We start from the raw sequence: 15173 nt of genomic DNA, 5'->3' as shown, positions 1-15173 counted from the left end.
ATAGGCACGGATCCTATGTTTCCCATGACTATGTATTGGTGGGTATCTGAATAGGCACAGATCTTATGTTTCTCATGACTATGTATTGGTGGGTAACTGAATAGGCATGGATCCTATGTTTCCCATGACTATGTATTGGTGGGTATGTGTGTCTTCGTGGTTCAACAGTTCTTAGCTTAGGTTAACAGTTAACTCATTCGCCCCTAGTCCCGCCTGTAGTCGCGATATTGCTGTGCAGTGCACGGCGAGTCACGTCCGGGATCGTGGTGTTTACAGTGTCCGCCATGTCAGTTACCGACTACACTCGGGCCGAACGACTGATGTTAAATGAGTATGGATTGGTTGACAATCACACACCCCCACGTATAAACCGATCAAAATCCTTCTTTCAAATAAACATTTCTAACAAAGAAACATCTTTTCATTGGTTAATATGAGATGTATATCATGTTTGAGCGCGTAAATCGAACACATAGAATGCGAACGTAAACATTACAACCATGATGGATTATAGTGACGATAGCGACTTTGAATTTGATGGTTTTAATGCGGAAGATATTGCTCGATCGGATGAAACTTTACAGCGATTATTAAACAGGGATTCTGACATTGAAGTGAGCGAATTTGATGACGATACCGACAGTGATGAAGATATACCACTGGCATTTCTCGCGCGACATAGGGCTCGTTTAGATGTAAACAATGGCGAAGATTCTGACGCTGATGATGATATGCCCTCGTGGACTGCCAATCTTTCTGCTGTAGAAACGGAAGAATTTACAGAAACTACTGGAGCAGTTACGAGGTTTCCTAACACTGCTAAAGAAATAGATTTTTTAACAACGTTTTCCCCACTGATTGGTACGGGAAAATAGCGACCGAGACAAACCGGTACACCAGAGAAAAAATCAGGGAAAATGGCGCTGACCCAAAATGGACCCCAACAAATGCAGAGGAAATTCAAGCTTTTTTTGCCTTCAACATCACAATGGCAATCATAGTAGCTCCAAATCAGGATCTCTACTTCACATCTGATGCATTTTTTAAACCAACAGGGATTTCTGAACGCATAACAAGGGATAGATTTGACAAACTTTGTCAATACTTTCATGTGTGTGACAACACAAACAATCCACCAAGAGGCCGACCTGGATTTGACAAATTGGCACACATCAGACCAATTTTAGAGGACATTAGACAAAAATGTAAGTCTATTTATTTGCCTCACTGCGAAACATCAATTGATGAGGCAATGATAGCTTACACAGGTCGCCTGGGATTCAAACAATATGTCCCAATGAAGCCAACGAAACGCGGCATCAAAGTGTGGGTCAGGGCTGATCCACACAATAGATTTGTCAACGACTTCCAAGTCTACACAGGGAAAGTTGGAAATGCACCAGAAGTTGGACTAGGAGAACGTGTTGTGAGAGAGCTGACTCAAGATATCTGGGGGAAGTATCACAAAGTATATTGTGATAACTACTTCAGCTCTGTCCCTTTGTTCGAAGAACTTCTCCGCGAAAAAACATACGCCTACGGAACATTTCGAACGAACAGGAAGCACATACCAAAGGCTATATCACAAGCTAAGCTTAAAAACCAAGGGGATCTCACCATGAAGCAGAAGGGACAGATGGTTGCTGTGGCATGGCATGACAAAAGAACTGTTCACATATTGTCAACATGTGACAGCCCACTTGAGATGGACACGGTCCAGAGAAAGAAAAAAGATGGGACTGTTAGAGATGTTCCCTGCCCAAAAGCATTGAGGAACTACACAAGCTTCATGAATGGTGTTGACAGAGCAGACCAGCTTCGCTCTGCCTACTCCATCTCAAGGAAAGCAGCGAGGTGGTGGAAGTATCTGTTTTGGTTTCTGGTTGACATCTCCATCATCAACGGGTTCATCATGATGAAGGAATTTCCAACCCACCAACTTAAAACCAAAACTGGGAGAGCAAAACCCAGAACACAGCTAGACTTTAGAAAAAACATGGCAAAACAACTAATGGGAGGTTATTGGCTGAAAAGAAAAAGGGAGAGTGTTCAAAATAAAGCTACAGAAGGACTGATTCACTGGCCGACCATCCTGGTAAAGAAGAAGACATGCAAACAGTGTTCTAAACAGGGCGTCCGGAGAGAACCAACATCTGTATGTGAACAGTGTAATGTCAATTTGTGTGTTGCCTGTTTCAAGCCTTACCATCGGGATAATTTCCCAAACTTGTTCCAGTAATAAAATCAGAGGAAAGTTACTGATACTGTGTACATATACTGGTTTTTTTTTGGAAATTTTTCAAAGTGTTTACTTTTTGTGAGCTTTTTTTAAAGTAAGTATTTATTCTGGAGTACACAAAATTACCTTAAGTGATAGAACACTTATTCAACACTGTGTGTTTCAAATATGGTAAGTTTATGTTTATTATTTAGCATGTTATGATGATTTTAGTTGTAGGTGTTAAATATTTTGCTGCTGTATTATTAGGGAAGCTGATATGGCTTAGGGAGTCTGGCTCAAAGGGATGTTTAGGGAGTGCATCCAAGATGGCCGTCAGGCCTGAAAGAGTTAAGTAAAAAAGAAACATGATCTGGTATAGGTTTATTACTGAAAAATAAGCATTATCTTGGATAGGATATCTGTGAGCAATAAGCATTATTTTGTATAGTTTTATCACTGAAAAATAAGTAGTAGTTGGTATAGGTTGTTTTCTTAGAAATAAGCATAAGTTGGGTTGGTTAGTAGTGACTGATTCAGTGTGTTATTTCGTTGATGAACATTGATTGATGCAGATCATTAAACAATTGTGAATAAAAGCTATATAGCCATGTGCTAATTTAATTACCCCATGGTAGAGGATACATTTAGCACCATTAAATCCTGGTCGGTGGACAAAATTAATCCTCCCTTCACTACCTTTAAACTTGTCACAGTAATTTTTGATAATCTGCTGTCATGACAATGCCTTGGCTAATTGTGACCTGCTTTGTTTCTATGGAAACACATTTACACAAAACCAACAGGTGAAATTGTGTTACTTGTTTCCTGAGGCATGTGCACCAAGTATTAACCAACGTGACCTGAAATAATAGAATGCTTGAGGCAATATAAAAACACCTGTATTGATTGCTCACTCTGAAATTGGTTCATTTTATTTTATCAATAGAGTGTACACTGATGTGGGTCAGAGTGAAAATTGTCGGTAATGAGTGGATAGTTGCCATATCAATGGTGTGTGATTATTGATTCCTCATTTGAAAAAAATTCTGTCCCGCTCACCAGTGGTAAGAGTTGATAGGATCTTCTGGTCCATAATGGAGGTCAGAGGTTAAGGAGGTCATGGATATGAAGAACGTTGTCTGACCTTCAGACCAGTTCCAGACTTCTAACTAAACCACTGCCTAGAGCAATTGTGTTTAAAAAGGAAGATAATTTAGACATAATCCATTAAGTGACTAAGTGATGAACATTTGTGTAAATGTGGAACTCCAGATTCCAGTATAGATGTGTAGACTGGCCTACAGCTGGTGTATGTGATGATAGTCAAATTATTTGATGTAATATTTGCTATACACTTTTAACATTTGTGTCAGATCAGGTCAGTCAGATTTTCTCTTTAAAACTTCTAGTCTGTCATGCTGTGGATTTTTTTTCTGTCAAAGCATGTTCTGAATCATTTTTCATTTCTGCAGATTTCCAAATCAATAGGATTGTACGTGTATTTTCTCAAAAGAATGTCATCTCTGACCATTATCATATCCTCAACCTCGGTGTCCTACCTGTCCGCTGCTTTCAATGCAATTTCATGATGTCATCTGGATTATTATGTCACCACATTGGGTGACATTACATGACGCAATGCACCAAAAAGTATGACATTGACAGTTTCCCTGAATAACTCTGTATTCATGTGATAAATGTAAATTACAGTTACTGTTTACACATCAAAAAAAATGATTTTGTCTCTTGGAACATACAGATTACTTAGAAAATCAATATTTCTATAGGGAAAATCAGATGATTTATTGTTTTTTCACTGTCACTTAATCATAAAGTGGTTGTAATGCAGTTTGATTTGTGTTTTAAGCAAAGTATCCTGTAAAAATGCAGGAATCGACAACCTAGCTCATCACAAGCCTGCTGTGTTGACGGGGAGGTCAATGCCGAATCCTACAACACATCCATTATTTATGGTATTGGATTGTATACACAGGCCAGAATTGTACAATCATGATCACCAAGTCATGATCACTGCTCTATTATTTTTGCTCTCGATAAAGAGATAAAACATCTCTTGTTCAGAATGTAGCACAATACTGTTATGCTGGATAACTATTCATTGTTTTAAACCAGTTTATAACCATTCAAATTTACTTAAGGAGTAAATTAGACTGAAGGAACAAGACGTCTAATCTTGATTTAGTAAACCCTTTGTGAATTGAATATTTTGAAGGTTCTCAGAGGTAAAGTAACAAAGCTGTTCCATCTGCATTTATCTACCATACAATTTCGGGATATCACTTCATGTCCAATTTTGGTGATAATTTTCCATGCTCCCATAATTCCTCCTGTAAAATATCCAAAGATGGAATCTGAAATTAAAATAGTGGACGGCTCCGGCTCAGATTCTGTTAACGGGTTTGTTAAACACTTCAGCTACATTTAACTAGTAGCTATATGTGATTAATGCTCTTGGTCTTGTGTTTAAACACATAAGCTACATTTAACTCGTAGCTATATGTGATTAATGCTCTTGGTCTTGTGTTTAAACACTTCAGCTAAATTTTACTAGTAGCTATATGTGATTAATGCTCTTGGGCTTGTGTTTAAACACTTCAGCTACATTTTACTAGTAGCTATATGTGAGTAATGCTCTTGGTCTTGTGTTTTGTGCAATGTAATGGTATAATGGTTGTGTCTTATATATCCTGGTGTGTGTAGACAGATTTTTTGATGATTCTGTGTTTACAAGTTTCTGGTTTATACAGGGCTCAGTTTAAGACAGGTGGCAAAACTGACATTCAATAAGATGTAAGTAGCGGTACATCGTTTGACAGAGGACAGATCAAACTTGTGTTGATGTTTGATTAGGGTTTGTAAGCTCACGTTCTTCGGAATGTAACTACAGCTATTTAGAAGCATTGTTAGCTTGAAGAGACAAATTGAATGTGAGAGTGTAACACTGATCTTATGTTGGGCTGTAACTCACTAGCTAGAAGCAGAGAACTATGTTTCTCTGGAACTGAAGTATCATCAGGTCTTCTATGAGGCCTGGACTAACGTAAAATGATTATATTATTACTGCTGTTAGAAACTGAACCAGTCTTGTAACTGTATAGATTCTGAAACGCACTTGATGGCATGCATCTTGATAGCAGCTATAATCTTACCAAAGATTGTCTGCGTCTGTGTCAGGTACAAACTCACAGCTACAAAACTGGATTCGGTACTGAAATATTGTATGTAGGAAATTAAAAATTCAAATTAAATTGATATTATTTTTTATTAATTTCAGACATTTAATGACATGTACTGATATATGATAATTGTGGGTTGTGTTGAGCACCGATTTTACATATATAGAGACTAGAGAGTAGTAATATTTTGTCTGGTTTCATATACAAATTCTTCTCACATCGGAGAGTTCTGATGTATGGGCGCTGTAAGGCAGGCATATAATATGTTGCTGTAGATCATGGTGAGTGTGTGGGTGTTGTACAGTTGACAAATGTTGTAATAACAGCACACCCTACTGAGTGGGTGTCAACAGTTGTCAGGTAGGGCAATTTGGTTCTTAACCTCTTGATTTATCATCTCTGACACTGCATCCATTTTCTATGTCAAGTTTTCCGCTATAGGAAATATATAATGCATTTCAAATGATACATTTATGAAGTTTTTGTAATAAAAGAAACTTATAACCAATGTAAAATTGTCAATATACGGAAATTTTGAATTTGCCAAAGGCCTCTGATAAGACCTTGTAATTTTGTAGTATGGTTGTTCAAACATTTCACTTGTTGACAGGTCACTGTTGTGTGATGTCTAAGCAGGTGAAAGTGCTGGTAAGATCTGTCTACCAGTAACTAGAAGTGTCATGCTTAGCAGTGTTATCTTCAAGACACCAATTTCATTGAGAACAAGATCACTGAGGCAGGCCCTGTAGTAAATCTGTTTAGCACACGCACCATGTGTTTTCCTAATAAGCCTTTTGCACTGGTGGGTCTGATGGCATGTCTGTAACCTAGCCCCACTCAGTAGGCAAAACAGATGCTGGATCTGTATTGATTAAACTTTGATTTCATTCTAACATCTGCTCAAGAGGCTTTTATGTACAGTGTGACAAGAATCTTATTGCAGGTCTGTCATTAGATTGTCATATTATATTGCTGCTTTACTAAATGTTTAACATTAAATGGGATTGTAAAACAGGATTTGTAAAGTAATAGTGTAATAATGGAGTTACTTTACTTAAATAACTCCCAGTTTGGCTTCAATTTTGTCTTTTTCACTGGTTCTGAAACCTTAAAATTGTTAACGAAAATAGTAAATGTATTACAGCATCATGGTTCACTGCAATGCAGTTCTGCTGCAATTAATTGCATTCAATTCAATTAACGTAACTTTTTTCTGGATTTCTGATGCTTCAAGATTTGACCATAACGCCATAAGTGTATGCTGTTTCAATGTGTTGGTGTGACACATGCTTTCATTGCCTGAGCTATTAAACCCGCCTGTAAATTGTAAGACAGGAAACATGGAAAGGTTATTCCGTCTTTGCTTATTGCAGAGTTATCTTCTCTTGTGAGCAGGTATTGATTGTTACGTCATTGGTTTGTTTGTGTGAGAAAATTATGTCGTTTTGTCAAAAATAGATGACGTTACTCTCACAAACAAATGACGTAACAATCAGTACCTGCTCACAAGAGCAGATAACTCTGCAATATGCAAAGACGGACTTAGACAAATGGATTTTTTTTAATGAGCCCGATTTAGTCAAAATAACTAAACAACAGCCTGGAACCTTCAAATCTTTAGTTATCTAGTATGAAAGGTGTTGGAAGCTTACTATGTTCATTCTATTAATAGTGTATCAGTAATGAAAAGAAAATAATTTGAATAAAGGCATTAATGTGTATGGTTTGAGTAGAATGTGTCATGATAATGCTTAAAAAATATTGACAATTGACTTCGCATTTTCATGATTGGGTTAAGTTCATATGACACGTAATTAATTTTAATGGACAAAGTAAAAGACAAGGTTTCCATAAAACGCTCGGACAATTGTATGGGGGAAGGGGGAATATATAATGTTACGTCCCATGTGTGTCTGATCATGATTCACTGGTATCTCTCTCTATAAAAAGGCTAATTAGATTTGGATCAATTTTATACAAAAGTCAAGGATGAGAATACCTTAATAGAGTTTGTATTTTAGAATTTGGAAATCAAGGTCACCATACACTATTTATAGAAATTTGTTAACCAATTAAATTATATCATAAGCAAACTTCATTTTTAGTCACCCCAGTGGGGACTATTAATTTTGGTTTCAGTCCCAGATTTTGACCTCTGTTAAGAGGGCTGTTGAGTGTCTTGCTTCTGTCGGAATATACCAGGTGCTAATTACAAGCTCTTGGATAACTCAGATATCAATTTCCTTTTTAAACAGGAATAGCATAAAACCTAAAGGCGTTCTCAATTTCCCACGGGAATTATATATAACCCAAAGATGTTCCGAGTATGAATCAGGCACCTTTGAGGTTCCCCAAGGGGTAAACTGTTATATTATAAATTGCCATTGACTGATTTAGATATTTCATGTCTGACCAACAACTACTGTTAATATTTGCTTATAGTGCACACTTTTTTAAGGGGAAAATGAAGTGTCAAGAAAGGGGTGTACACGATACTCAAGAACAATCCAAACCAGTCCATGGTCGCGACCATTTCTCGTAATAAAACTGCTAAATTTCGTTGAATAATCCCTGATTGCATTGCCAATTTCACGATTACGAAAAGTTGCAAGTTTAAGTCATATAATACTATAGAATCGGATAAATAAACTCGAGTAAAGTAGGCTCAACTTTTCAGGACATTACGTTGTGAATTGATAAATACCACGTATCGGGAAACATAACGAAGAATTGCATCTCATTTATCACTTTGTGGTTAAAATGTCGTTCTTTGGTAAAATCTTGCTGAACTCTTCAATCTTGTCCGTAGGAATGTGTCAAAACAGGCAAAGAGTCGAAATCGCGTGATACTATTAACCGGCAGGAATTGGCATCCATGCGAATTGAACCGATAATGATAAAAGTTTGAGTTTGAAAATTAAATATCAACAGGTTCAAAACAGCCAAACCATCCGATCTTTTCTTTTCGAAGGTGAATTGCTGATATCACAATTGTTTGGTGTTCTTCATGTCTTGCGAATTCGGCTGTTGGCAGTCCTTGTCGGAGTGACTGCCTTTAAGCGTACACATTCTGCCGATATCGATGACCGATTCAGTCGGATTTGCAGACGATCAGAAAAACAAAAAATAGTAGAAGATTTATCCGTATATGAAATTGAATCTTTTCTGAAACTTATTGTTGTGAAAACAACATCGTTATATTCCAATTACCTGTTCTGCCCAAGCCAGTTGACCATGTCAGCGCGCAGATCTCCCCGTATTCAAGGTGTCGGTCAACGCTAACGTTATATTTGCGACATGCTTTCCTATTAACTCCATGTGTTGGCATGGCTACCTGAACAGCATGTATGTATTTACACCTGGTAATTGTTTACCATTTTGATTGACAGGTGGAAATATATCCGCTGTCAATGATTTATCGGAAAATGATCATAAAGAATGATGGGTGACTTTCATGTCATTCTGAAATATTTCTGGTTCAATGATGATAAACTGCATACAAATGCAAAGTATGAGAATACCTCAAATGCGTTCATGTCAGGGTACCAAGGTCAAGGCCAAAGTCACTGTTACTATTTATAGAAATGTATCAAACAATGACACTAACTTGCATTGGATTAGGGGCATTCATGTCTTAAACATCTCTAATCTCTTTGAAAGCTTGGAGCTTGGTAAAGTTGATTTGGTAGTTGATGAATGCTTAACGTAGAACTCTGAAATAATGGATATATAGGCACATCAACCTGTATGGATAGAGCAGCCTAGCTAGATATAAGCATTCACATATCAACTGTGATTCTAACACACGTTCTTCTTCCAATGGCAGAATTTTCGTGTTGAAAACCATGCTGTTTAACTATATAGGAGGAAGATTGTTAGCAAACATTATTATAGTTTCAACAGTACTGTATTTTTCATATGGTAGGAAGTAGATGGAATCACTATAACAGTACGGTACATTCTACAACTTTGAATGCCGACATGGTTGTTCACCATAGTACAACATTAGCACATCAGACAAAATTCTATGATAAAAACATCGATAATGTGAGTTTTACTCTGTTATCATTTATTTATCAACAGTGCTTACTGTTTTTACAGCACATTTCATATCATGTGTCTTGCTGTAATCAATTGTTTTTCATGACATTTTCCTGCCTAATGAAGTGAACTGTTAAGTGATCTGAAACGGGTGGAACAGTAGATCAAAGCCAGGACAGGTTGTAACGATCTGTCTCGCAGAAATTAGGATCTAAAACAGGTGGAACAGTAGATCAAAGCCAGGACAGGTTGTTAGGATCCGTCTCACAGAAATTAGGATCTAAAACAGGTGGAACAGTAGATCAAAGTCAGGACAGGTTGTAAGGATCTGTCTCACAGAAATTAGGATCTAAAACAGGTGGAACAGTAGATCGACGCCAGGACAGGTTGTAACGATCTGTCTCTCAGAAATTAGGATCTAAAACAGGCGGAACAGTAGATCAACGCCAGGACAGGTTGTAACGATCTGTCTCACAGAAATTAGGATCTAAAACAGGTGGAACAGAAGATCAACGCCAGGAAAGGTTGTAACGATCTGTCTTGCAGAAATTAGGATCTAATACAGGTGGAACAGTATATCAACGCAAGGACAGGTTGTAACGATCTGTCGCACAGAAATTAGGATCTAAACCAGGTGGAACAGTAGATAAACGCCAGGACAGGTTGGAACGATCTGTGTTGCAGAAATTAGGGTCTAAAACAGGTGGAACAGCAGATCAACGCCAGGAAAGGTTGTAACGATCTGTCTCACAGAAATTAGGATCTAATACAGGTGGAACAGTAGAGCAACGCCAGGACAGGGTGTAACGATCTGTCTTGCAGAAATTAGGATCTAATACAGGTGGAACAGTAGAGCAACGCCAGGACAGGGCGTAACGATCTGTCTCTCAGAAACTAGGATCTAAAACAGGTGAAACAGTAGATCAAAGTCAGGACAGGTTGTAACGATCTGTCGCACAGAAATTAGGATCTAATACAGGTGGAACAGTAGATCATCTCCAGGACAGGCTGTAACGATCTGTCTTGCAGAAATTAGGATCTAATACAGGTGGAACAGTATATCAACGCAAGGACAGGTTGTAACGATCTGTCTCTCAGAAACTAGGATCTAAAACAGGCGGAACAGGAGATCAACGCCAGGAAAGGTTGTAACGATCTGTCGCACAGAAATTAGGATCTAATACAGGTGGAACAGTAGATCAACGCCAGGACAGGTTGTTAGGATCTGTCTCGCAGAAATTACGCTTTGCTGTAAATCTTCAGTCCTTTCTGTGAAAAATCAGATAATTGACAAGCTGTAATGAATTATTAATTATTTATTATGTGGAAGAAAAATGTCAGACTGTCACTGTAGACTGTCTGCTTGATTTAGATAGCAGAATAAGTAGCTAGAGCAGTGATGATGACAACTCTAGCAAATTATTTTATCTATTTGTCAGTCTTGCTGAAGATAATTTAGATAAAAAATTATTTCAAATGTTTCTTTTTGTTTTTCAGATCATCAAAAGCTTGAAAGAGAAGCTAGAATATGTAGGCTATTAAAACATACAAATATAGGTAAGTATATTAATGTTATTGTAAAGCACCCAAATATAGGTATGTATATTAATGTTATTGTAAAACATCCAAATATAGGTATGTATATCAATTATTGTAAAACACCCAAATATAGGTAAGTATATCAGGTTATTGTAAAACACCCAAATATAGGTATGTATATCAATTATTGTAAAACATCCAAATAGAAGTATGTACATGTATACCAATGTTATTGTAAAACAACCAAAAATAGGTATGTATATCAATTATTGTAAAACATCCAAATAGAAGTATGTACATGTATACCAATGTTATTGAAAAACAACCAAAAATAGGTATGTATATCAATTATTGTAAAACACCCAAATATAGGTATGAATATCAATGTTATTGTAAAACACCCAAATAGAAGTATGTACATGTATACCAATGTTATTGAAAAACAACCAAAAATAGGTATGTATATCAATTATTGTAAAACATCCAAATAGAAGTATGTACATGTATACCAATGTTATTGTAAAACAACCAAAAATAGGTATGTATATCAATTATTGTAAAACCCCCAAATATAGGTATGTAAACCAATATGTTATTGTAAAACACCTAAATATAGGTATGTATATCAATGTTATTGTAAAACACCCAAATATAGGAATGTATATAAATGTTATTGTAAAACACCCAAATATAGGAATGTATATAAATGTTATTGTAAAACACCCAAATATAGGAATGTATATAAATGTTATTGTAAAACACCCAAATATAGGTATGAATATCAATGTTATTGTAAAACACCCAAATATAGGTATGTATATCAATTATTGTAAAACACCCAAATATAGGTATGTATATCAATATTCCAGTTGATATTCCAGTACTAACATTATATAAACATCCAGATATATATTAGCCAATATTTTTTCTTGCTTTCATTTTGTCAGCTATATTATAATAAAGTTTGTTTAGGAAAGGGGTACTATGAAATTGCTTTTAACATCAATATATTTTATACCTATGTCAAATTTACAGTTTCCATGCTACATTTACTCTGTAACCTTGCTCAGTGGACAGATTACTACTGCCACCAAAGCCAGGGAAGGACAGATTTCATGTGTCCAACTCGTCTGGTTTGATGTCGCCTATACCAGGTGTAAAAACAAGATATCTGCTTGTGTTTTATGATCTAATTTTCCAGAAGCAATCAAGCAGGAATCAATAGGGAACTACATTATTACCTTTGGTACCTGGAAGGCTAGACTAGGTGGCATTATAGATTTATCAGGCATGCACTTCTCTAGGATAACGGGTCTTACTTGTTTATAGATAGTGGTAATTTATTAAAGAAATAATATTTTATATTTCAATAATTGTTTATATTTATAGAAGTCATGCTTCTGGCAGAAAGTAGAAACATCAGTGGACCACCTCGTGTATCATCCTTACTGTAGTATAAGTCAAGCTGGCTGTCAATATCGCACAGTAATTTCATTTGCATAATTGTTCACTTTCACTGATGTCAGACTCTGGCCAAAAGAATAATCATTGACCTGTTCCATGGCTGTACCTTATGGTCATTGAGTGGTCAAATATCCGAATTGACCAAAGGATTAATTGGGATATATATTAATATTACTCATCCAGAAATCCTATCCACAGGTATAAAGATTACACTGTAGGTCTAATTAGCCTGCCTTATCATTATCATTCTAACATCCTGCACAGACCTGAATCCTGTCTGGTTTCATACAGTTTATGTAAACTACAGGATCTGTCAGTGTGTAATTACTTTGTTATGTCCGTGAGGGATTATATACTAACAATACTGATAGACAAGGATAATCCCTGCTGTATATTACCTGTAATATTCTAGAAAGTATAACACGGGTGGTTATGTCTGTTGGATGTATAAAGCTATATGGGACAGCAGATCACTAGTGTAATATAGAACAAGGCTGACTGTAGGATACATCAGATAAGCAGTGCAAAATGAAACAAAGTTGACTCAGTAGGATACATCAGTAACTAGTGTAATATAGGATGAAAGCTAACTGTATGAGACACAAGACCTATAGTGTAATATATAACAAAGGTATGTAAAGAAACACCTTGATGAAGGTGAACAGAATATTGCTAGCCCCAAACCTTAGAAAAGCTGAACACAACACATTGCTAGCCCGAAACCTTAGTGAAGGTGAACAGAATATTGCTAGCCCCACACATTGGTGAAGCTGAACACAACATTGCTAGCCCCACACCTTGGCGAAGGTGAACACAACATTGCTAGCCCCACACCTAAGTAAAGGTGAACACAACATTGCTAGCCCCACACATTGGTGAAGGTGAACACAACATTGCTAGCCACACACATTGGTGAAGGTGAACACAACATTGCTAGCCCCACACCTTGGTGAAGGTGAACACAACATTGCTAGCCCCACACCTTGGTGAAGGTGAACAGACTATTGCTAACTCCACACCTTAATGAAGGTGAATAAGCCCCACACTCTCATGAAGGTGAACATAAAATGTCTAGCGCTCCACACCATCATGAAGGTAACTAGAATATTGCTAGCCTCACACCTTGGTAAAGGATAACTAGAATATTGCTAGCCCCACACCTTGGTAAAGGAGAACAGGATATTGCTAGCCCCAAACCTTAATGGAGGTAAACAGAATTTTGTAAGCCTCACACCTTAGTGAAGTGAACAGAATACTACTAGCCCCATACCTTAATTAATGCTAGCTCCAATCCTTGTTGAAGGTAAAAAAGATATTGCAAGTCTCACACCTTGGTGAAGGTGAACAGAGCATTACTTATCCTAAACCTTAACGATTGCTAGCCTGAAACCTTGTGGAAGGTAAACAGAGCATTACTTATCCCAAACCTTAACGATTGCTAGCCTGAAACCTTGTGGAACGTAAACAGAATATTTCTAGCTCCAAACATTGGTAAATTTTAAAGGTGAACAGGATATTGCAGGTCTCGCACCTTGTGAAGCTGAATAGAATATTGTTAGGCCCACATCTTAGTGAAGGTGAGCAGAACATTGCTATATAGCCTTGCACCTTGGTAGAGGTAAACAGAATGCTGAGTGTAGGTGTTATTTGTTTACAGAGTTGACCGATCTGACTTGAGGAATGTCTGTATTTATATGTTAATAAACTAACCCTTTGCATCATATTTAATAAACACTGGCACATTTGTTGAAGTAGTTGGTAAACAAGTCAAGGTAATGAACACTTCCCCATGGACATGAATGTACATATAACAGTCCTGTGAACGGCTCATATAGAAATACTTCAGATCTCTTCCTTAACGTAGAATCTTTATTACTCTCTTAGTTGTTTTTAGGTTACCTGCGCCAAAGGGATTTCATTGATACTGTTGGGAATATTACCCACATTGTCCTGAAGAGGTGTTGGTATTTATTTGCGGGTTGATCAGAATCTTATATGGTTACTATTTTGAAAAACTGTTTAACTTTGAAGAGTCGATTTACTGATGGTCCTGACAAATTGTTGTTATTTTTTGGGCCAATTAGAAATCCATTATGAGCCAGGGCCATGATTTTTATTACTGATTTCAAACTTAAACTTATGTTTTATTTGGCCTATATAACTGAATCTTAATAGGGATGATTAATTGATGGTTCATGACAAAGCTTACATCATGGGTTATTAACTGGAATACTACTTGTGTAACCGTTTAGGCCTGTGGGCATCTTTTTATCTTGTTTTCATTTAGAGTTAATATTTTAATCCCCGATTATTATTTCATAAATCAGTACAGTAAGAATTTTTCGGCTCGGTGGCAAATGTCCATGAGGTTTAAAGCTTCAGACAGTTGGTGCTTCTTATTGCTGACAAATTTAGGATGGAAAAAATAAAGCACACCATTTTAAAAATTTAAAATAAAATAATATAATTATGATATGTCAATGAATTGATGCATTGTTTTATTAATGGTGTTTGTATTTGTTTCAGTACGATTACATGATAGTATACAGGATGAGGGGTTCCACTATCTTGTGTTTGACTTGTAAGTATCAGAGTGATTTATTTATATTTCAAATAAAGTGTCTTTGAATAATGTGCAATCTAGTTGAGGAAAAATAAAGATACAAATAATGATTTCAACACTAAGGATTCACTGAGATATAAATGACATT

The 15173-nt window shown here is 36.6% G+C and overlaps 1 protein-coding gene across 9 annotated transcripts in view; it reads left to right on the top strand.

Moving 5' to 3' along the window:
- LOC110448224 (calcium/calmodulin-dependent protein kinase type II delta chain-like) overlaps nt 1–15173 on the top strand; it is a 149953-nt gene that overhangs the window by 34371 nt on the left and 100409 nt on the right. For all 9 annotated transcript variants that reach the window (XR_002462689.1, XM_021494360.1, XM_021494361.1 and 6 more), the window contains exons 3-4: nt 10957–11016; nt 14989–15043. Coding sequence is in view for 8 of the 9 variants with exons in the window: in XM_021494360.1 (XP_021350035.1) it covers nt 10957–11016; nt 14989–15043 (115 nt within the window). In the remaining variant the exon portion in view is untranslated. The remainder of the gene's footprint in view (nt 1–10956; nt 11017–14988; nt 15044–15173) is intronic.

Source organism: Mizuhopecten yessoensis, unplaced genomic scaffold (genome assembly GCF_002113885.1).
Source record: "Mizuhopecten yessoensis strain PY_sf001 unplaced genomic scaffold, ASM211388v2 scaffold3949, whole genome shotgun sequence".
NCBI lineage: Eukaryota > Metazoa > Mollusca > Bivalvia > Pectinida > Pectinidae > Mizuhopecten > Mizuhopecten yessoensis.
The sequence above is the reverse complement of the archived record's forward strand: the minus strand, read 5'-3'. Positions and strand labels throughout refer to the sequence as shown.